Here is a 21,870-nt window from a genome sequence, read left to right as displayed (position 1 = left end):
ATAGTTCCGTCACAGTGTGGCTACTGTGCCCTTTCTTTAAAAAAGAATAAAATGAAAATAAAAAGAGAGTCAGAGAGATTGGTCTATTGGATAACGACACTTGCTGACAGGCCTGATGGCCTGAGTTCCATCTCTAGAACCCACACAGTAGAAGGAGAGCACTGGCTCCCACAAGTTGTTCCCTGACTTCTCTGTGCGCTCCTGGTGCGTGCGCGTACACACACACACACACACACACACACACACACACAAATGTAAAAAAGAACAATAAACAAATAAATAGAAAATAAGAGACTTCAATCATATATGGCAGCAATTCTCAACCTTCCTAGTGCTGCAACCCTTTAACACAGCTCCTCATGGTGTGCTGACCCCAGTCATAAAATTATTTTGTTGCTACTTCATAATTGTAATTATGAGTCCTAATGTAAATTATGAGTCATAATGTAAACATCTGTGTTTTTTGATGGCCTTAGGTAACCCCTGTGAAAGAGTCATTCAACCCCCCCAAAGGGCTTGTGAACCACAGGTTGAGAACCGCTGATATGGGGTTTGTGTAATAAACTGATAAGAATACCATAGTCAGCACACCTATGTTAGGCAAATGGCCACTTGAAGAAGTTCATTAGTAAGATTTCTGTTGGAACAGCAGGTGTGTCATCTGGCTACCCTCTCCAGCAGTACAAAACATCCCCAGTTCCTGGCCAGAACCTTTGTCATTGAACTGAAATGACTAGCCTAGTGGCAATGAAATGTGAAAAAATAAGGATCTAAATTGGCTCCAACATTGGTCTTCTGAGCCCTAGGCATCTATCTCCTTCCTTATTGTACCAAGGACTGGTCTACTTTACAAAGTTTGGTTTTTGGTGAAATGCAAAGAGTAAGATGGATAGACAGAGGGAAATAGATAGAAGGGTTTTCTGTTGTTAATAAAAAAAAAATAACCATCAAAGAAGTTTTTCTTTCCCAGTGCTGTGATATGGTGTTGGTCCCTCCGAAGAGCATGGGAGGCCCTACCAGACCTAGGAATGGAAGCCACTACGCCTGCCCCTAGAGAATAGCAGTTCTGAGTAAACCTTGTGGCTTTGTGGCAAGGGCAATTCTGTTTCCATGGTCAGCTAAATACGGGATCTGGGAGTGGCCTCGCCTCGTACATTTCTGTCCAGTGCTGTGGGACCAAACCCAAAAGAAAGGAGTGAGAATGTGATGACAGGCTTTCGTAGTCAAAATAGATACCAGTTAGAAGCGATTGCCAAGTCCAGATTTTAGAGGCCGCATCCTCACACCCCAGTAAGGTAGATTTGGTTTCCTACTGTTCAGCAGCCAATGCGGAGATTACGCTAGGAGAACGTCACAGGCGATTTTAAAAATTACTATCTCAAGCCATTAATGTATCTGGCTGACAAGCATGTATTGAATTTGTTTGTGTGAAAGCGAGGGGTGTGCAAGGACAGATGTGTGTACTGGAGTCCTACTAAACATTCTAACTGCCCCTTTGGGTTTGTTCCAGCTGCAAAGGTGCCTCCCACTATGGCCTGACCAAGGACCGGAAAAGGCGCTCGCAAGATGGCTGCACTGATGGCTGCGCCAGCCTCACAGCAATGCCGCTCTCCCCAGAAGTTTCTGCAGCTGCCACCATCTCTTTAATGACCGACGAGCCTGGCCTAGACAACCCTGCCTATGTGTCCACAGTGGAGGATGGTGAGCCGGTAACCAACTCCTCAGACTCGGGCCGAAGCAACCGAACTAGGGGTGAGTCAAACGGGTGGGGTCTGGGAACGAGCTCGTGGTTTTCCCAGGGATTGCCCTCTGTCGAATACTCACGGTGGAAAGTTCTAGAAATGTTTTTGTAAAATGGGAAATGGTTCTTCTGGGTAGTTTTGGCAGCCGCTCCGTCCAGTTCTCCAAAGTCAAATGGAACTGTGAGTGCTCGAATTCACCGCTATGTGATCTGACTTGGGGAAGGCGGTTGAGGTGAGGCCTGATGAATTATAGTTCCTGCCGTGTGGGGACCTCCCCTGCCTACTGTAAAAAGTGTTGTTACATTCACTCTCACCTAAAGGGGGAGAAAAGAGTTTTACATAAATAAGATATGCCTTTCATTACAAAAAAACAAAACAAAACAAATTAGCCAAGCGTTGGTGGCGCATGCCTTTAATTCCAGCACTCAGGAGGCAGAGGCAGGCGAATCTCTGTGAGTTCGAGGCCAGCCTGGTCTACAGAGTGAGTTCCAGGACAGCCTCCAAAAAACAATACAGAGAAACTCTGTCTCGAAAAAAAAACAAAAAAACAAAAACAAAAAACAAATTAGAAGTACAGGTAGATAAACTCTTATTACTAAGAGGCAATCACTATTTCAATAGTATGTCCCATTTCATATATTTTATGCATAAAATATTTCTTTTTTGCTGCTGTCAGTTTTTTGTTTTGAGGCAAAGTCTCACTGTGCACCTGGGCTAGCTTTGACTTCCTGAGTTTCCTGTCCAACCCCGTGAGTGCTGGGATTACAGGCACATAGCAGTACACTTGCACAAAGGATGATGGTTATGAACCTGTAACTCCTGTCTCCGTTACATCTCTCCTCAGCGAGGCCCTTTGAGAGGTCCACCATGAGAAGCCGATCTTTCAAAAAGATTAACAGAGCTCTGAGTGTTCTTCGAAGGACAAAGAGTGGGAGTGCCGTTGCCAACCACGCTGACCAGGGCAGGGAGAACTCTGAGAATGCCACTGTCCCTGAAGGTAAACGGAATCTCCACCCCACCCCCTCCCCCAGGCTGGCCACAGGCTGGGTTTCCAGAGTCACTTCAGGGATGATGATAGGCTGACTGCCCTCTGTGACCCCTCCCTTCCCAAGGGTACGGCATTGGTTTTTTTTTTTTTCAACCTTAATTAGCCTCTCCACCTGAGTTAGGACTATAACCGTCTTCTTGTCATCTTTCTACACAAATGAGGGGAAACACATCATTGTCTTTCTCACAGCACAGCACTATGCACAGTCTTCTGTTGAAACAGAAAAAGTTACCGTGAGTTCTGTAGAGACTAATAAGCAGCAAGTTGATTCCTTTGTTTTGACTTACTGCTTTACTTTTCTTCATTTATTTACTGTGTGTGGGTGGAGGTGGGTGTGGACTCGCGTGTCACGTGTGGAGGTCTAAGGATGACTTGTGAGGGTTGGTGTTCTCCTGTCACCATGTGGGACCTGAGGCTAGAATTCAGGTCACCAAGTGCCTTGAGCCACCGGCCAACTTGTGGGCCCTGGAAAAGCATCTTTGACAGGCTGGCGCATACTGTATTCTTACCACATCTACACAGGAGACACTCTGAGGGTTCTATGTGCCTTTTCTCATTTAGTCATCATGTGACTGGGGCACATTTCAAGGTCACTGGCATCTCATTGGTGTGGCTCTCGGGATGTTTCACTGCCATTGTGTACTTATTTTCAGGAAAGTATACTGAGGCATATACTTGTTGTAAATGCCCCTGTTGACCTATGAAGCCACAGAAAGGAAGTTATTGTATATTAGTTCATGTATGATTTGTATCTTCCCCAGTGTGAGTGGAGCTTAGGAGACACTGTTTTCCACCTTTCTTTTTTATTTGATAGTGAAGCTTTTAGGTTAAATTAATGTTTTTTCAGAGAGGGTCTCACTTTGCAGTCTTGGTTGTCTAAAACTTACTATGTAGATCAGGCTGACCTCAAACTTACAGTGATCCTCCAGCCTTTGTCTTGGGCTTGCAGGTGTGTACCACATTTGGTTTTCATTAAACAGTACAATAATAGCATTAAAAAGAAGACCAGCCCTTCAGTACCAGCTAGTGCTCTGAGTCATGCATATGTCCTAAGAACGCTGAGAAGAAGGGTTGTCATTCCTAGTTCACAGATAAGGAAAATGATCCAGAGAGATTAGGAAAGCAGGCCAAAGTCACACAGCTAAACAACCACTACCACCACACACGCATAGACACACACACAGACACACACACACAGCAGGATTTAATTTCAAGATCTGGCTCTTTTGACACCTTTGGTGCTGAAAGTTACAGCCCCAGGCATTTTATTTACTCTGCCCTTGGAAAGCTGATGAGCAGCCCGTGAGTCTCCTGGCTTGTCTATGCTGTCCTCTCACCGCAAGCCTGACATGCTGTCCCCTCCCATGCCTGTGTGGCTTCTGGTGCCTCTCAGCTGCTACACTCAAGCTACACTCTCCATCTCCTTCCTACTGCCAACCTAACTCTTCACCTGGAAACAGGGATGAGAAGCCACCTTCACAGGGTTGGTAGGAGGGCTGAAAATGTGCATTCCAGTTTCTTAGTTCAGTGCCCAGAATAGAATGGTTTTAAATCATGTAGTCTTCAGACAAAGAATTTTGATCAAATTCTTTTGCGTCTATACTAAAACAATCTGAAAGTTTAAAGAATCACTTTAAACCTTCGAATTCATGAGGATCTCATTGGCTCTAAGAAGCATCATTTAAGAGTGTGGTGTCAGGCATGTTCTTTCTAATCAACTCAGATATCCCCCAGTTGTTTAAATTAAGGAGAACAATGTTTATGTCTGTTGGTAAAGGAGGAAGGGAAAAAAGGGAGACTTGGGAGTTTTGGTGATTATTTCCAAAACTTTCTTTGCTTAAAAATATTTTTCAGAAAGTTTCCATTCCCTTGATACCAGACGTGTTCTGACACATGCTTAAAGGCTACTTAATACAAACCAAGCAGCTTAAACATTAATTGAGCCCAGTCACCCACATGCTGTTAGCACCAGGAACTGACAAATTGAGACCACTACTCACAGCCTTGCAGAAGCCATTTGCTGACATTAAATTAAATCTGGAGTTTAAGACCCACATTCACGATGTCACGGGCTTGCGATAGCCACTACATTACCTTGTTAATTATGCTGTATAGTAATTGCACGTAGCTTTTTTTCTTGTATAATTTTCATAGAGAGTTGAGTTCATTTAAACAAATGAACAATGGTTTTGAGTTTTGAAAATAGTCCCAAAGAGTGGCTTATACAGAACCAGGCTCATAGTATATCTTTCCAGGTAACAAATCTAAAGGAGACTCTTAGGACAAAGGCAGCTGTCAGCAGCTACTGGACACTTACTGTCCCTGCCATCTTCATCCTAACTGAACTTCAAGTTACACAAAGGAGCCACTTCCCAGCTTGTCTATGTGTGACACATTCTCAGCAGTTGGTGTCCTCTCTAGACACTTATATTCCCAACTGAAGTGAAAACCAGTGCCAGCCACAGCTTCTGGGTTCTTGGTCCCTAGGGCCTGTCCCTGTGGACTTTGACCTGGCTGTGAACATCTGGCTCCTGGGAAACTAATGAGGCTATGAGTGTACCTATCATCAGAAGCCTGGTGTTCCTGACATGGTCACCTTACTTCACAGATTCCTCTCTGTGCTTTTCAACACACACACACACACACACACACACACACACGCACGCACGCACGCACGCACCCACACACTCACATACGCATGTGAATAAAGGACTGTGGAGCTGCATAGTGTCCGAGACAGCTACTCTTTGGCACAGCCAGGGTTGGGCCAAATACTAAAGCTAGGAAACACCAGCTCACTCACATGATCTTTGATTTCTCTCTCGAGCACTGAGTTCGGTGATCCAGGTAGGTGAGAAACAATGCTCCAGAGTGGCCATAAGACAACGATCATGGCCTCTTTGTGACTACGAACTAGGTCTTTTGAATTCCTGGTATTGGTGGCAGTATCTGCTAGCGGACTAATGATTCCTGGAGCCTGAAAAGCAGAGTCTCTGAGATCTTCCAAAATAATCAGAAGAACAGATCCTGGTTTTGTACCTCTATAAGAAAGTAATGTAATCGCAGTTCATTCCCTAAAGACATATCTGTTCATTAGTTGATTCTATTCTAGCAGTAAGCATCAGCCAAAGGCTCAAATGTATGGAGAGATCTGTGCAGAGAAACATGGAGCAGCCAGAAATCACTGCATTGGCTGTGTAATCAAAGCAGTTTAAACATTAATCGAAGCAGTCAACCAAGTACTATTAATATCAGGACAGCCAGGTTAAGACAATTACATGTAGCCTGATAGTGAAGCCCGTTGCTAGATTCTAGAGTCCACTTGATGATATGAGAGATTGGTATAGGTAGCAATAATGGAGGGGTGAATGCCGTGAGAAGTATAATCAGCCTTATAGGAATCATATGCCTAAAGACAGCAAGGAGAAGAGGGATTGGGGTAAAGTTTAATTGGAAGGGATTATTCCATGCATGCCTTGGAGGAAAAATTGGGTTTCGGCCCAGGATGAAAAACATTCCAGCCAAGAAACATACTCTGGCACCAAGGCAGGAAAGTGGGAAACACGCACAAGGAACAAGGAGCAGTTTAGCAGTTGGCAAGAGGGTCTGAAACAAATACTGTTTTTGTCCATTTCAGTCTTCCCAAGGTTGTACCACCTGATTCCAGATGGTGAAATTACAAGCATCAAAATCAATAGAGTGGATCCCAATGAAAGCCTCTCCATTAGGCTTGTAGGAGGCAGTGAAACCCCACTGGTCCACATCATCATCCAGCATATTTATCGTGATGGAGTGATTGCCAGAGATGGACGGCTGCTGCCAGGCGACATCATTCTCAAGGTGCCCATAAGGCATGATCATGTAACTATAAGCTTACAAGATCATGAGCTGTAGGCTATGAAAGGCACTTACTCTAAATCCTTACAAGTAGACAATGGTTGGATGCATAGATAGATGTTTGTGCAGAAAGATGGGTAGATAAATGGATGGGTGGAGGCATATGTGGAATTCTTCAGAGCCAATAATGGATGGGTAGATAGGTGAATGGGTGGATAATTACGTAGGCAGATGGAAGAATGTGTGGTTGGGTGGAATGGATGGGTAGATGACAAATGGGGGATAAGAGAATAGGCAGATGACAAACAGAGTGGATATAGTGAAATAAAGATTGCCACTCACTTTCCACAGTCATACTGAGATAAATCTCATGTGAAGAGTTCTAATGTAACTTGGAAGGTTCTTTCATCCCCTCCCCCATTTATAAACAGCTCTCTTTGCTACTGTATCGTTTTCTGTCTCCTCTCTCCCCATCTACAGTCTTCATCTACACCCTTTTCTTTCTCCACTTTACTCTTCCTCTCTCTCCTTGCTCCTCTCCTAGCCTCTCCTTTTAAAAGAAACATTAGTATAAAATAAGCACATTGGTGGCAACTACGGTGTTTAATCTAATAGTGTTCAGAAGCCCTTTCACGGAAACACTCCTGTGGCTCAACAGCCATCTCTAATCTGGTCTCATGACCCAGAGGCATTCCCGAGGACTCAGGGGTGGAATGACCTGGCATGGGCACACTGTCCTCCTAGGCATGGTTGAAAGGGAGACTTCAGAGAAGAATTTTCAGGACAAAAAGAAAGTGGGGAGAACTGTTGCTCATCAGACAGATGCCAAATGTGAGTCAAAAGGGACGAGCACGCCCTCCTGCTCATCTATGTCTTATCTGATGTTCAGATAACAGTTCCATCCCACCCTTTGCAGGCAGCAGAGGGAGGACTCCTGTCCCAGCATGAGCTGTTTGTTTGGCAAACTAATTTTGATAAGAGGAGAAATAATTGAAAGGAGTTACCACAGAAATGTTGACACCGGTCTCTGGGGAGTCCACCAGGCAGGGCCAGTCACTCAATTGGGCCACAAATACCAGTCACAGCAGGGTTTTCTCCCTGTCCCAATGGAGACTACTGTGCCTGGGAGGGCTGCATAAGAAAATTCTATTTTTTGGCACTCAGCTGGAAGCAACTTGAAGATAAAAGAAATGCCAGGGACGTATACCAGGGGATCATGACTTCCCTGGCTCACAGGCTCTGTCACCTTCCCGGTAGTGTTCCCTTGTGTTTGGATAAGGGGGTACCTTGTCTTTACTAAGGGAGCCCACCCAGTCCATCTCTGAGTTGCAGCAAGAAGCAGTGGTTGACCTCAAGTAAGGTCCTTTCAAAGCTCAATTTTCCAATGTGCCTCTAACAGTTGGCTTCAAGTACAGCAATCTTCTTAGCAAACTCCCAAATCTAAGCAGAGTGCAGAGCTGCTGGGAACTGTTTTCTTCCAGAGCGGTGACACTGGGGGCTGTAGCCTCCAGGCTGGGCCTGTGGAGCCAGAGTAATTAAAGCCAGAAAGTCAGATGCACCAGCAGCCCTGTGGATGGTTAATGAGGCCCCAATGAGAGGCCCAGGTTCGGGATAGTTAAGGAGGGCTGTAGAGTGTTCAGCCGTTCGGTAAATAGCCTAGAAACGTCCTTGTGCATTAGCTTATTTGAAATGAGTCAAGCCCCACAGTCCTTTATAGTTAGAGCATTAGCAGAAGACCTTGCAGACATCCATCTCAGTACCTGACACTCCTATACACACTGTTACACTCACACCTGCAGGTGAACACTCAGGCCCACTCACAGATACTGTATCATATAACATACACACTCACACACATACTCACGGATACCATGTCGTGTGACACACACACACACACACACACCCAGGGCCACTCACAGATACCATGTCATTCAACACAACTCAGGTACACTCACCCAGATAATATAATGTGAAAACACACTCCACACACACTCAATCACATGCACACCAATACCATAACATACAAATACATCCACACTTTGTCAGGCACACTCACACAGATGTTTTGGCATGCAAATACACTCACATATGCACAGGCATGCTCACAGATACTACAACATGAAACACTGACACATGTTCAGGGACATTCACACAAATACTCTACATACAAACACACATTTAAGCACATATTCTCTCTCTCCCTCCCCCCCCTCTCTCTCACACACACACACAACAGAGTAACTGGAGGTGAAAGTATGGGTAACTCAGAAAAATTTTGTTCAAGATTTTTTGGAAAGAAAACATCAACTCATTTTGGTCTAAATAGTGTTGGATAAATCATCTGGTGTTGGGGTGCAGATCAGTGGCCAGGCCAGTGCTCTGCACGCACCTCACATTTAAGAGTATAGTCATTTGAGCTGGGCAGTGATAACATAGGCCTTTAGTCCCAACACTCAGGAGGCAGAGGCAGGTGGAGCTCTGTGAGTTCAAGGCCAGCCTGGTCTACAAAATTGAGTCCCAGGACATCTAGGACTACACAGAGAAACCTTGTCTCGAAAACACACACACACACACACACACACACACACACACACGCATGCACACGCACACATACACGATCATTTGAATAGAATAGGAAAGTGCCCTTTTTTCTTTCAATTTTTTCTTTCTTCTATATCAACTAAAAAACTAAAATTGGCAGGTAATAGAAATAAACAGGAGGATTCTACAAACAGGCATATGGACCTGTGTAAGTACAGGGAGGAAGTGCTGTGCCATAGAGGCCGGAAAATTACTGTGGAAAATTAGGCTCTTTGAATAGAGAATAAAAGAAGATAGAGGAACAGGCTAGGGGCCAATATCCTGGTTACTCTGTGGACTTGGGCTTGTATCCATTTGATTCTTGGGATGCTGAGGATGAAACCCATGCTGGCCTGGACCTTCTCGGAAGGGTAATGGTAGGTACACTCACTGTCAAATGGCCTCACCCCCAGGTCAATGGAATGGACATCAGCAACGTCCCTCATAACTATGCCCTGCAGCTCCTGCGGCAGCCCTGCCAGGTGCTGCGACTCACAGTGCTGCGCGAGCAGAAGTTCCGTAGCAGAAGCAATGGACAGGCGCTGGAGTCCTATGGACCTCGGGATGACAGCTTCCATGTCATTCTCAACAAAAGCAGCCCTGAGGAGCAGCTTGGCATAAAGCTGGTACGCAGGATGGACGAACCTGGGGTGTTCATCTTCAACGTGCTGAATGGGGGTGTCGCCGACCGGCACGGTCAGCTAGAGGAGAACGATCGTGTGCTGGCCATCAATGGGCATGACCTTCGATTTGGCAGTCCAGAGAGTGCAGCTCATCTGATTCAGGTGGGTCAGAAGTAACCCTAAGATCCCAGTCAGAAACACTCAGCCTGTTATTATATGTGCCGCTCCAACTTCCCTCTAGGGAAGTCAAGGAAGGGCTGGCAGTTTCAATGCTACTGTCCACAAACCAAATGACACAAATGGTGTACCTCGAGTCATGATCGAGTCACGACTTTTGCTGATAGTCTTAGACTGTATGTGTTCTCTCTCACTCTCTCTCTCTCTCTCTCTCTCTCTCTCTCTCTCTCTCTCTCTGTGTGTGTGTGTGTGTGTGTCTTTCCCTCCCTCTCTCTCTCCTTCCCTCCCCTCCCGCCCACCTTTGTACCTTTGTCTTCCAGTTCTGCTTTGTTCCTATTTTATATTTTTGGTTGTGAGCCTAGCCTTTAATGGCTGAGCTATCCCTCCAGCCCTGTTCCTATTTTATAGTTAACCTGCCAATCTAGAAAAAGTATAGAAGCATATTGTATCCTAAAGTACCTAGAACAATGCCTAGCAATAAGTATTTATTATATGTAAATATTTAACTAATAAATGAGTCATATTACAAGCAGGCAAGTGTGTGTGTGTGTGTGTGTGTGTGTAATACATTTTGCTCATTAATTCCATCTCTGAGGGGTTTATTTTTGTTAAACCATTTTCCAGAGAACCAGATCCTATGAGGTAACCGCTACTTTTTATCCCTTTGACCAAGCACTGCTTGAACCAAGCAGTCCCCAGTACAGTGGTAACAAAGTAACCATGGTTGCTTGCTTCTTAGTTTGAAACTTCCTGTCCCTGATTTTGTACAATCAAGAATGCAGAGTTAGACTAGAAAAAAAAAACAAGACGAAACAGTCACACCTGAAAGAGAAGTCCTTTCTTTTCCTTAGGAAGACCCTATCTTAGCCTAATTTTTTTTCAATATTTTTTCATGTTACACTTGTTAGCGCCCTCTGCAGGTCACCCACTGCAACTCCTACTCTGAAGCTTTTTGCCAACTGTACTTTCGCAATCGGCAAAAGAAAAACTGTTATATTATTGGGAAAAAAACTTGATTACACATGGCATTTTACTCTTGAAGATTAATAACAGAAGAACATGTTTTTCCCTGAGAACGTCAATGTATGAAATAGAATCTTGCCTAACAGTGGGAATTCCTTTTTAAAAAATCCCTTTGCTTACTAAACAAAGCCAATCTGCTTTATAAGCAGAAAGAAAACTAATTTTTTCAGAAAGGCTAGGGCAAAGCTCATTGGAAAAGAAATGTAAAAAATAAATGCTGTTTTAAAAAAGCTAAGCAATAGTTTGCTGTCTCTGAAAAGTGCATTTTATTTATGTGATACTTGTAACACACACCAGGCCGCAGGGATTAAACTAAGTACCCTTCAAAGATTGAGACTCAAATTTCCACCCAGCCCTGGCTGTTGGCTATGCTGCCCATGTGTGTCTCCCCCATGAATCACATTTGCCTCACAAAGAAATTCCCAGACAACATGTCCTCTTGGTCATGTTCTCTCCCATCAAACCACACTTTTTTTCCCTTCCTACGTTACTTCAGGGAAGAGTTATTACAGAGGCCACAACTGTTTTAAATTGGACCAACTTTACATATGTTGAGCCCCTAACCTCATTGTATTCAGCAGCAGCCTGGGTAGACAAGTCCCCAGGGTTAAGACATGTGGAAAGTCAAGGCCCCTTAAGAAGAAAAGCCTTAAAGAGAAAGACACCTCCTACATGGAGCAATGGATTTCTTAGCAGCTTAACAAGGACCACGCCGGTTTCCACCGCTGTTAATTTCTCCAGCTTTTTGAGCACACTTACTAGAATAAGTATATGGAAAACAAACTTTCTAGAACTATCTGATGTCATTCTTGAGATAACAGAACAAAGAGATAGATCAAAGAGAAAAAAAAGATGTTTCCACATCTGTATCCCAGAGGGTCAGCATGCCACCCAGTTATCACCACAAGAATCTAGGAATTCTAAGATGAATGCTTGTTTTGAGGAATTCCCATCCACATACAACTCTAGATTCATTAGTTATGTTTGTTAGGAGTTCAACAGCCATCAAAGGAAGCAATTGTGAATTTCAAATTGAATATCACCCCTGAGTTTTCTCTCTCTTCCTCTCTCTCCTTCCTTCCTTTACCCCTCTCTCTCCCTCCCCCCTCTGCCCCCTCTCTTTCTTTTTTACTAACTCCAAAAACTGAAAAAAAATCAAATCAATTTATAGAGGTTGGGGAAAGCAGGGGCATACAATAATACTGCCATATGTGTGATTTTTGTTCCTTGGATGAAATAATATTTAAACATACAGTTATTTCACCAAAGAACTGAAAATCAGCCTGCTCAAACTTTTAAAAAGAATGTGATAGGGCCTCAGACAGAGCCAAGAAGTAAACAGTGCCCTGCTCATGTTACCTACGTTTACTCTAAAGGCAGAATTCCAGCTCATGAGTTGTGCTTTGTACCTGGAAAGAAAAAGGCAGAACTTTTGTGGTAATTTAAACATTGAAGTCCCTGGGAGCCAATAAGAACTGCCAGTGAAATAAGACCTGCTAGGTCTGAGTGTGTGTGTACACATCAGCACAGCTCATGTGGAATCCAACCCCTGCTCACATAAATTGTCTTACCACGGTCCTGGAGTAAATTTAGTGCACACAGACTAAACTTAAATCTCCTTTTGCTCAATTCTCAAAGCCTAAGAGATTGCTAAATAGGACTCTAAATTCCCTATTTTCTTGAGAAAATGAGACTTGAAAAGCAGTACAGCCCTTCAGTTCAACTTTACGAGAATGAATCTTCTGTGCAGCTGTACACACAAGTGTTAAAGGACCTGGAAACCCCACCGCCATTTCTCCAGTACAGTATCTCCCACATGCTTGTTCCTTAGTGGTGGAAGAAAATAATCCTGGGACTAGCAGCCTCCAGGGCCCTGAAGAGAAGTGGGCCTGAGGCTTTGTCTTTTGACTCAGCAATCAGCAGATTCAGGGATCCAGCAACCACATTTTTATTTTGACTTTGTCTTTGACATCTATATGACCCTGAATAAGTCATCAGCTGTATTTCCATCACTACTTACTTTCTCATTCCTAAAAGACTCTGTCTTAAGGTGGAGGAAAAGATGATCAAGAAAACCCCTTATGAGTGGATGGAAGATTAAGCAGAAGGCAGCTGTCCCAACAGTTGATTTTGTAGGTCCCATTCCAGCCCTCATCTGCCTGTGTCAAGGCACTGCCCTTTGAAATATGCATCTCCTGTAGACCTAGACTGTGCCCAGGGTCTACCTGTCCCACAGAGCGCAGTTGTGATATCCAGCAGTCAATTTGAGCTCCCCCTCCTATTTCATGTTTCTGCACAGAATAACATTGTTTAGCGTGCCAGAGAAGATGGAGACTTCCTGAAGTCTATAGAGTCACAGCAGGTAAACCCACGTGAGCTATGGCCCCAGCACTCACACAGATATCAACCTGGCCTACATAGTGAGTTTCAGGCCAGTCAGGGCTGCATAGTGAGACACTGTCTCAAAAAACAAATTATTTAAGCATATAATACATATTATATATGTGATATATATTATTATATAAATTACACATATACATAATATTCTATATATTGGGGATATATGTGTGTGGGACATATATATATGTATATATAAAACAGTGCAAACGCCTTATTCAATTTCAGTTTTCCTTACAATTGGGGAAACCCTTGGCTGGTGGGAAGCTTACGCTGTCATATACAGGCTCTCTATCAACTTTTGCTCTGCCTATAGTTAGCACTGTCCCTCTTAGTCACCATTTCCCATTTCTGATGAGCACATCTCCTGCCTATGTGTGAGTGTGAAGCCAGGAATCATTCTTGCCTTCGTCCTTCCTGTGCCTGTTCCTTGTCTCCCCTTTCATGTATCACTGTCACACCAGTGGAAATCAAGACTCTAGTGCCCAGGACCGTTTCTCAAGCCTGACTCCAGCTGCTCAGGAGTTAGTGCCAAGACCAACACATTAGCCTTCCTCGTATCTCCATTGCTGTGAAAGTGAACCAAATAGCCTCCCTGTGAACAAATTCACGAGGTGGCTGTAAGAGCCCCAGAGCCAGCCTTGCAGAGGATTTATTTGCAAGTAAATTGATACCAGTGTTATTTATTGGAGTGTTGGTCCTGCCAAGGCTCCATTCTCGAGCTGGCATTTGAAAGCCCTATGAGAAATGTGTGCTCACAGATGTGAATGAAATTGCGTGTGCAGGTTGCTCCTTGGCTGTCCAGATTTTGCCTGTTGGGTGGAGCCGTGTATAACTCTGCAACATTCATGTTTCTTCTAAGGAGTTGCTCAGAGCACGCACTTGCTCACTGTCCAAGGAGGACAGGACACAATTCCAGCCCAGAGCTGATGCTTTGCCAACAGCATCTCAACAGTGGAGTTTCCCCAAAGATAAGAGAGCACACTCGGGTTCTGTGATTGAGGTTTTGACCTGAATGTTCATCGCTATTTATCTTCCCATGAGTTCTGTTTCACAGAGTTCTTGAAGATAACCTTTTAGTGAGGCTTGCCATCCAGAGGAAGAGGCACAATTACTGCAACACTCTCTTCCAGGAATTGAACACAGTTGGTGATGCCAAAGTTCTATGTCCTGTGCTTTTCTTCGTGGTGTGTTGCCTGGGTGCTCGCTCTCTCTCTCTCTCTCTCTCTCTCTCTCTCTCTCTCTCTCTCTCTCTCTCTCTCTCTCTCTCTCTCTCTCTCTCTGTGTGTGTGTGTGTGAGAGTGTGTTCATGTATGTTCTGTTCAGATGCAAGCTTCAGATGTGGTGAGGGACCCCAGGGAATCTGAGATAGACTAGCAAAGGAAGAACACACAAGCACTGACTGGGTTAGTTAGGGCTGTGCATAAAGGAAAACAGGCTAAATTCAAGCTTTCTCTGTGGGGCTGTTTGATAGCATTTTCTGCTATGAATATGGAATGAGCTCAGGTAGCTAACCATCCGTTGTGATATTTATAATGCCCTTACTATACCCAACAATTATATTAAAAGTTAATCTAATTTATAACCACCCACCTGATGACCCTTTGAACAGAGATATCATTGTAAGGAAAGTTTGGGCTGGTCAGTGCTGGACAGCTGTGAGGATCCAACTGCACTGGCGGAGTTCTTGGTACTTAAGGCTCTAGTTCCTGAGGGAGAAGAGGGAGTTATATGCTCTGGAAAGAGAAATGAGAGAAGTAGTTTCTTAGTCTCTGTGGACAGCTGTGGAAACAAAGTTCCCTAAACAGATTGCCTTTTAATAATAAACAACAGAAATACATTCCTTACAATTTCAACTGTCAAGATATGGACAGATTCAGGGCCGGGCGGTGGTGGCGCACGCCTTTAATCCCAGCACTCGGGAGGCAGAGGCAGGCGGATCTCTGTGAGTTCAAGGCCGGGCTGGACCGATATAGCCTCCAAAACAATACAGAGAAACCCTGTCTCATAAAAAACAAAAACAAAAACAAAAAAAAGATATGGGCAGATTCAGTATCTGCAAAGGCCCCCTCTCATTTAAACCTCTGTGGGTAATATATGCATTCATGTGTGTGAGTGAGTGTGGGTGTGGACATGCCACAGGAGGCATGTGGAGGTCAGAGTTGGTCCTTACCTTTCGCACTGTTTGAAAGTTTCTTATTGATTGCTACTCGATGTGCCAGCCAGCTTCTCCTGTCTCTGCTTTCCACCTTATTATAGGGACACGGGGATTACAGACCCTTTCTACCTCTCCCATCTTTACATGGGTTCTGGGGATCTGAACTCTGGTCCTCATGCTTGTTCAGTAGTAGTTCCTTTATCCACGGAACCATCTCTATCCCCAAATGACTTTCTTATATGTGGCATCTTCTTGTTGTGTCCTCATGTGACGGAAGGAACAAACTCTTTGGGAAGGGGGCGGAGTAAAAGGCTCACCTGGTGATACCATCACCTTGGTGATTAGTGTTGGATCCCCAGGTATTGGGTATCCTTTGCCAATGCAATAAGCCAAATCAAACTGAATTAATAAGACCAGCTTTTAATAAACAGAGCAAAGCAACTCTCGGGTGACTCTCAGGAAGGCAGGAGACAAATCATACGGCAGGTATGATGACCAGGTCTTAACTATCCCATAGGCGTGGTCTTGAGCAGCCCCAGGAGAGGAGTTGATCCGTGGTGGGCTTTCTGAGGGGCTGGGTCTGGAACAGGAGGAGTGAAGCTGGAACAGAAATTCCCAACGCTCAGGGGTTAGGATTTCCACATATGAGGGGTATATACATTTCATAGCCAGAGAAAAGCAAACATCTTGATTCCCACTGTCTGAGCTAATGGAGATAAGCAGGGGCTGCTTGGTCTTTCTTTTGTGATCTGGCTTCTCCATGACCCCATGCCCGTGCAGGAGAGAGAGGCGCATCAGTGTCTGTGTCTGCTGCGGTGCGTAGTCAAGAGTTGGAATCACGAGGCGAACTATCAGACCTTACACTTTCCCATCTTCCTGGTTCCCAAACCTAGTTTTGCCCAGGTACCTTTCTAGCCAAATTGAGCCATGTCTCTTTCATCACTAAAGTGGTGGGATGACCCACTTGCCATTTCCGTTTCAGTAATCAGCCTTGTTCCTATGAGATCCTCAGGCCTAGAGTCTTGTCTGTATGCCCTGCAGATCTGAAACCTCAGGAATTGGCATGCCTGGCTCTGACACCCACAATCAGGGATGTGAGAAACTGACCTGTGGCATAAAGTTAATTAGCAATTTACTGCATGGAACAAACCTTTCCAATAAGTAATACATTTGCTATCCTGAATCTTCTGCCTAAATACCAGTGTGCATAAGGATCAGAATTAGTGATAATCGCTAAAAATGGTCAAGGTAATGGCTTTAGTTTGAATGTCATCCCTGTATTCCAAAGGTTCAATGCCTGGATCTCAAAACTGCAGACACAGTATTTTCATTTCCGTAGTGTCAGTGTTGCTGTCTCTAACCGTTTCTCTTTACTGCTGACCATTGAGCTAGAATCAACCATGCACCTTGCTCTATTCAGCAGGACTTCCGGTCATGCTTGTCTGCAGTTGAACTCGCCACTAAAAGTACATTAGCAAGATCTAATGGTGTCTCTTCAAAGGCTTGAGTGAGTCAGGCCTTTCTTAGGTTTTTGCCTTGAAGCAATGTTTACCTGCTGGTTTCAAGTTAAAGAAAATAGTTTATGCGTTTGCCAAAGTAGAAGCTAGGCACTGACATGAAATAATGTGGAGTGGGGGCTGGAGAGATGGCTCAGTGATTAAGTGTGCACACTATTCTTGCCAAGGACCTGAGGTCAGTTCCCAGCACCTACACCCTATGGCTTATAACCACCTGTACACCAGCTTCAGAGAAATCCAATACCCTTTTCTGGTCTTGGAGGACATGCACTCACATGTACATACCCACATACATGCATACATGCATACATACATACATGCATGCACACCTATGCATAATTAAAAACAAAATAAATCTGTTTTAAAATTTATATCCTTCCATCTTTGACTACATTTTTTCAAATGAAGAAATCTATAGGGGTTGGGGTTAGAACTCAGTGGCTGAGTACTTTATCTAGCCTGCCCAGAGACCCTGGGCTCAGTCTCTGGCACTGCCTAAGAAAAGAAATGTTGACACTTTATTTTTCTATTACATGTAAAAGTAGGAATGAAAGTGGTACCCTGGTAAGACCCTGGAGCCAGGTCTGTGAAGTGGCTAATTTAATGTCCTCTTGTCCAGGCCAGTGAAAGACGTGTTCATCTCATCGTGTCCCGCCAGGTTCGACAGCCCAGCCCAGACATCTTTCTAGAAGCTGGCCGGATCAGCAATGGCCGGTGGTCCCCAAGCCTAGGGGAAAGGAACATGGCATCTAAGGTGAGGCCCAGCCAAGTGTGTCTACAGCTCCTGCAAAGGGCTATTTCTTAGAAAAGCTGTATACTTTAATGTCTCTAAGGGGTATCCCTGGATTTTGTCATCCCAAGAAGCGCTACTCATGAGCTAAAAGGCCAAGGTCCTGTTTTCATACTTGGGAAGTAACAGGTGTCTCCCATCCAAGCAGGAGTGGGGAAGGTGCTGGGGGGTGTTTAAATCCCAGCTTGCAACCCAATTTAGGCTGGGACCAGATTTCCAGCCTAAGTCAAGCTGCTTCTGTGTAAGGTTTTTTTCCATTCACTTTGAAATACAACAAGAAGTTTGCTTGGTTTCCAGTTTTTGAGGTTCCCAATCTGCCTGGAAATGACGACAATTCCTTGCTATTTTTAATATTTTTGTGTTTATACAAGGAACTAGGAAGATACTTATAACACTTGAAACCCATAAGACATTAGGGAGGGCAGCACTTAAACAAGCCAGGGACACGTGTCTTGTCTTATGGCATTCAAATTCAGAAATTAAAAAATTAATATTCATTTATTTTGTGGGTCTAGGAGTGTAATCATGTAGACATATCAGAGGACAACTCATGACAGTTGCTTCTCTCCTCCCAATGTATTGGTCCCAGGGCTTAAACTAACATCATCAGGTTTAGTGGCAATCTCCTTTACCTACTGAGCCATCTCAATGGCCCCAGGGAAAATTTCAACTACTGTGGACCCAGCAGAATGTATCTGTGAGTAGAATACTTCCTTCCACCTTTCTCTTTGCAGCCTTTCTTCATGCAAGGTGAATCAGCCCAGTTTGTGCTTTCATGTGTGGCTTCTTTTAGATGCAAGGTCTACACTTTATTTAAATGGGCATCTAATCAACACAAACACTGTCCATTCCCATGATGCTGATCGGCCTCTGGCAGCGACTTCCCCAATAGCTGATGACCTTATGTCACTTGCTACTTAAAACAAACAGGGGCTGGGGAGGTGGCTCAGTAGTTGAGAACACTTCGTTCTTGCAGGGGACACCCCCATGCTCCACCCCTGCTGCCAGCTGTTCCTAGAACCTACAAGACAGCTCAGGACAGCTCACAGCTATCTGTAATCCTAGTTCAAGGGGATCCAATGATCTCTTGTCTCTGAGGGCACTGCTCACATATGGCACAAAATATGCATATGCATATGCATAAAAATAAATCAATGTTTTAAAAAAATACACCCAAACACCCTTATATGTAGCTTATTCCAGAAACAGAGAGGATGGAATGAATGAATGCCTTTTCCTTCCACATTAGGCCACAAGTTGAGTTTTTTTTGAGCAATGTTTGAAAAACAAAAAAACAAAAAGCAAGCAAACAAAAAAACTTCTGCTTTATAATTAGGGGGGCTGAAATCACCTTTATCCTAACTCTTGCCGGTCATGTCTTCACAAACGCTTCCCTAGGTTCCATGTTTATGTATAGAAAGACCAAGTACACCCTGCTAAAGAATTTTCTGGATAAACTCCTTGGTACCTTCTTCCAAATAAATACAGTTAATGTTTTAAAGTTATTCTGACAATATTCATTAATATTAAGCTATCTGTGCGATTTTAAAATATCTTACACAAAGCTTGTATCTAAGTAATGAATTCGGTTGAATTAAGTAGAATGTGTTATATTTTCATTCACTAAACTACTAAAAGTGAGGTCTGTGCCACTATGAGGCTTTATAATTCCTTCTCCCCGCCTACTGTGAGTTATGGAAAAGCCAGAAGTATCTAATTGGATCTTTGCTACAGCCCTGTGTCATGTGTCTGAATTCCTGGAAATGTACTGGGAAGCCAGTTGTTTTCATTCATACTTCTCCCTACCTTCTGAAATGCCCTACCACCTGAAAAGTGAAGTATGTGACCATTTGATGATTATTTTTTTAAGCTGACATTGGAAAACAACTTGGCATTTGGAAATCGGATTTTAAATGCTTCCAAGAAATACCAAGGAAGAAGGACAGGATCTGTGGGAACAGAAAAGTTACCCAGTTGGAGAGTTAAGCACTAACAGGACCTTTCTTAGTCCTGGAGTCACTCACATGCTATTGGAAGGGGAGCATGAGCAGAGAAGTGTCCCAGAGACACGTTGACCATATCCCAGCAGTGATTTTATATCAAATATTAGGGGGCATGGGTAGGCCCTGATGCTTTTAGATGTCTAAAATGTTTGATGTTTTAAACCCTAGATAAAAATCCTAAAATGTAAATATTCCGTACAGCTTCTTAGTTGCCCATGTTTTTTAATCAGCTTGAACTATATTTCACCATGTCAGATTTTTAAGCATTAGGGAACAACCCAAGGTCTCCAAAGTAGGGAGTGAGGAGAAAAGACAGACAGAGAGGATTATGTCTGCTTTCCTCCTCCTACTCCAAGTTGGGCGACTCAGCATGAGGAATTTACTGAGAACTTTAGGCTTCTCCATCAGTCTCACACACACACCTCTCTGTCCTTCTGGTGATGTTTGGAAAGCACCAAAAATGGGAAAGATGGGCAAAACAGGGAAAATTGCAGCATGCGTGCGTGGTTTGCGTGCATGTGCGTATCTATTTTCAAACGTGGGTGCATGTGCATGCGTGAGTGTGTGCACGCAGAGCCTGCAGCATGATATCAGGTGTCTTCCCTGGCTGCGTTCTATCATATTCCCTGAGGTTGGGTCTTTCGCTGAAGAAGAGCTTGACTATTTCCTTCCATCTTGCTCTGTGGATCCCTGAACTCTGGATTACACGTGAGCCACCATTTTTATATGCCTGGCCTTTTTTATATGAGGGCTGCAGATTCAGTGCTCCCCAGACTTGTGCAGCAAGGATTTTGGCCACCAAGTCATCACCCCAGGTCCATTTTGTTTTTAATTTTTACATGTAGGAAAGCTTGCTGAGGTAACAAGATGGCTCAGTGGGTAAAGGCACTTGTTGTCAAGCCTGACAGACTGTGTTTGATTCCTGGGACCCATGTGACGGAGCAAGAGAACCAACTTCTGTAAGTTGTTCTCTGACCTCCACATGCATGCAACAGCATGTGCCCCCCAAAACCTCCACACACACAATAAATTAATTTAAATGTGAAAACATGTACTGATATTCGTGAATAATGAAGTTGACCTACCACTGCCAAAAATGGATGACTCCCTTGAGAGATTTGGGATACAGTTGACTTTGTAAGCTCCAGATTTCTACCATGGTCTCCAGACTATCCCCTTTCTGTTTACTCTTCCATTTTGAAATGTAAACTTTTGGAATCTGCGATGCTCTAACTCCATTATGTGATGGTTCTCTTTGTGTGTTCTCTGCGACACGGGGTACCACCACCTTATTGATGCACTGAAAAACAATGTGTGTCTGTGGAAATGCCTTGTGAGTGCATGTGCCATGTTCTTTGTACCTTCAGCCCCTCCATCCTGAAGCCACTTGTCATGAGAAGGTTGTAAGTGTCCGAAAAGATCCCAGCGAATCTCTCGGCATGACCGTTGGAGGGGGAGCGTCACACAGGGAATGGGACTTGCCTATCTATGTCATCAGTGTTGAGCCCGGAGGAGTCATAAGCAGAGATGGAAGAATAAAAACAGGTACAAAATGAAGAGGACTAAGGCGCTCGGGTGGCAGAACCTGGGGAGGAGTTAGCAGTTTGTTGAGTTAGCCAACTGCTCTCTCAGATTCAAGGAGAACATGTGAGAGAGAATTGGCCATGATGGCTGTGCCTTTTTGACCGGTTTGAGCATGTCTGTAGCTGTAGTCCAGGTTCACCCCTCTTAGTGCATGTGGGTGAATGTGAGGCAGCTTTGCTGGGAAAGCTAGAATCCCTAGACTTTCCGGGATGGACAGTCATTAAACCCATGAGCCAAGTTACTTCTAAGGCATAATTTAGTTCCACACATTCTAACAGGTTCTTTGCCAGTAATGAAACTGATTTATGAATTCTGTCATTTTGTGGATTCAATTAGTTGATAGATGTCGATTCAGTGGTATAATTAAACACCATTGGAGAGACTTGCTCAT

The 21,870-nt window shown here is 44.0% G+C and overlaps 1 protein-coding gene across 3 annotated transcripts in view; it reads left to right on the top strand.

Moving 5' to 3' along the window:
- Lnx1 (ligand of numb-protein X 1) overlaps positions 1-21,870 on the top strand; it is a 107,379-nt gene that overhangs the window by 74,983 nt on the left and 10,526 nt on the right. For 2 of the 3 annotated variants that reach the window (XM_040747208.1, XM_040747210.1), the window contains 6 exons: positions 1,511-1,752; positions 2,587-2,739; positions 6,428-6,630; positions 9,621-9,992; positions 17,722-17,856; positions 21,263-21,440. In XM_040747208.1, coding sequence (XP_040603142.1) covers positions 1,511-1,752; positions 2,587-2,739; positions 6,428-6,630; positions 9,621-9,992; positions 17,722-17,856; positions 21,263-21,440 — 1,283 coding nt within the window. The remainder of the gene's footprint in view (positions 1-1,510; positions 1,753-2,586; positions 2,740-6,427; positions 6,631-9,620; positions 9,993-17,721; positions 17,857-21,262; positions 21,441-21,870) is intronic. The other variant, XM_040747209.1, reaches the window with a different exon arrangement.

Source organism: Mesocricetus auratus, unplaced genomic scaffold, assembly GCF_017639785.1.
Source record: "Mesocricetus auratus isolate SY011 unplaced genomic scaffold, BCM_Maur_2.0 Super-Scaffold_100006, whole genome shotgun sequence".
NCBI classification, from domain to species: domain Eukaryota; kingdom Metazoa; phylum Chordata; class Mammalia; order Rodentia; family Cricetidae; genus Mesocricetus; species Mesocricetus auratus.
The sequence above is the reverse complement of the archived record's forward strand: the minus strand, read 5'-3'. Positions and strand labels throughout refer to the sequence as shown.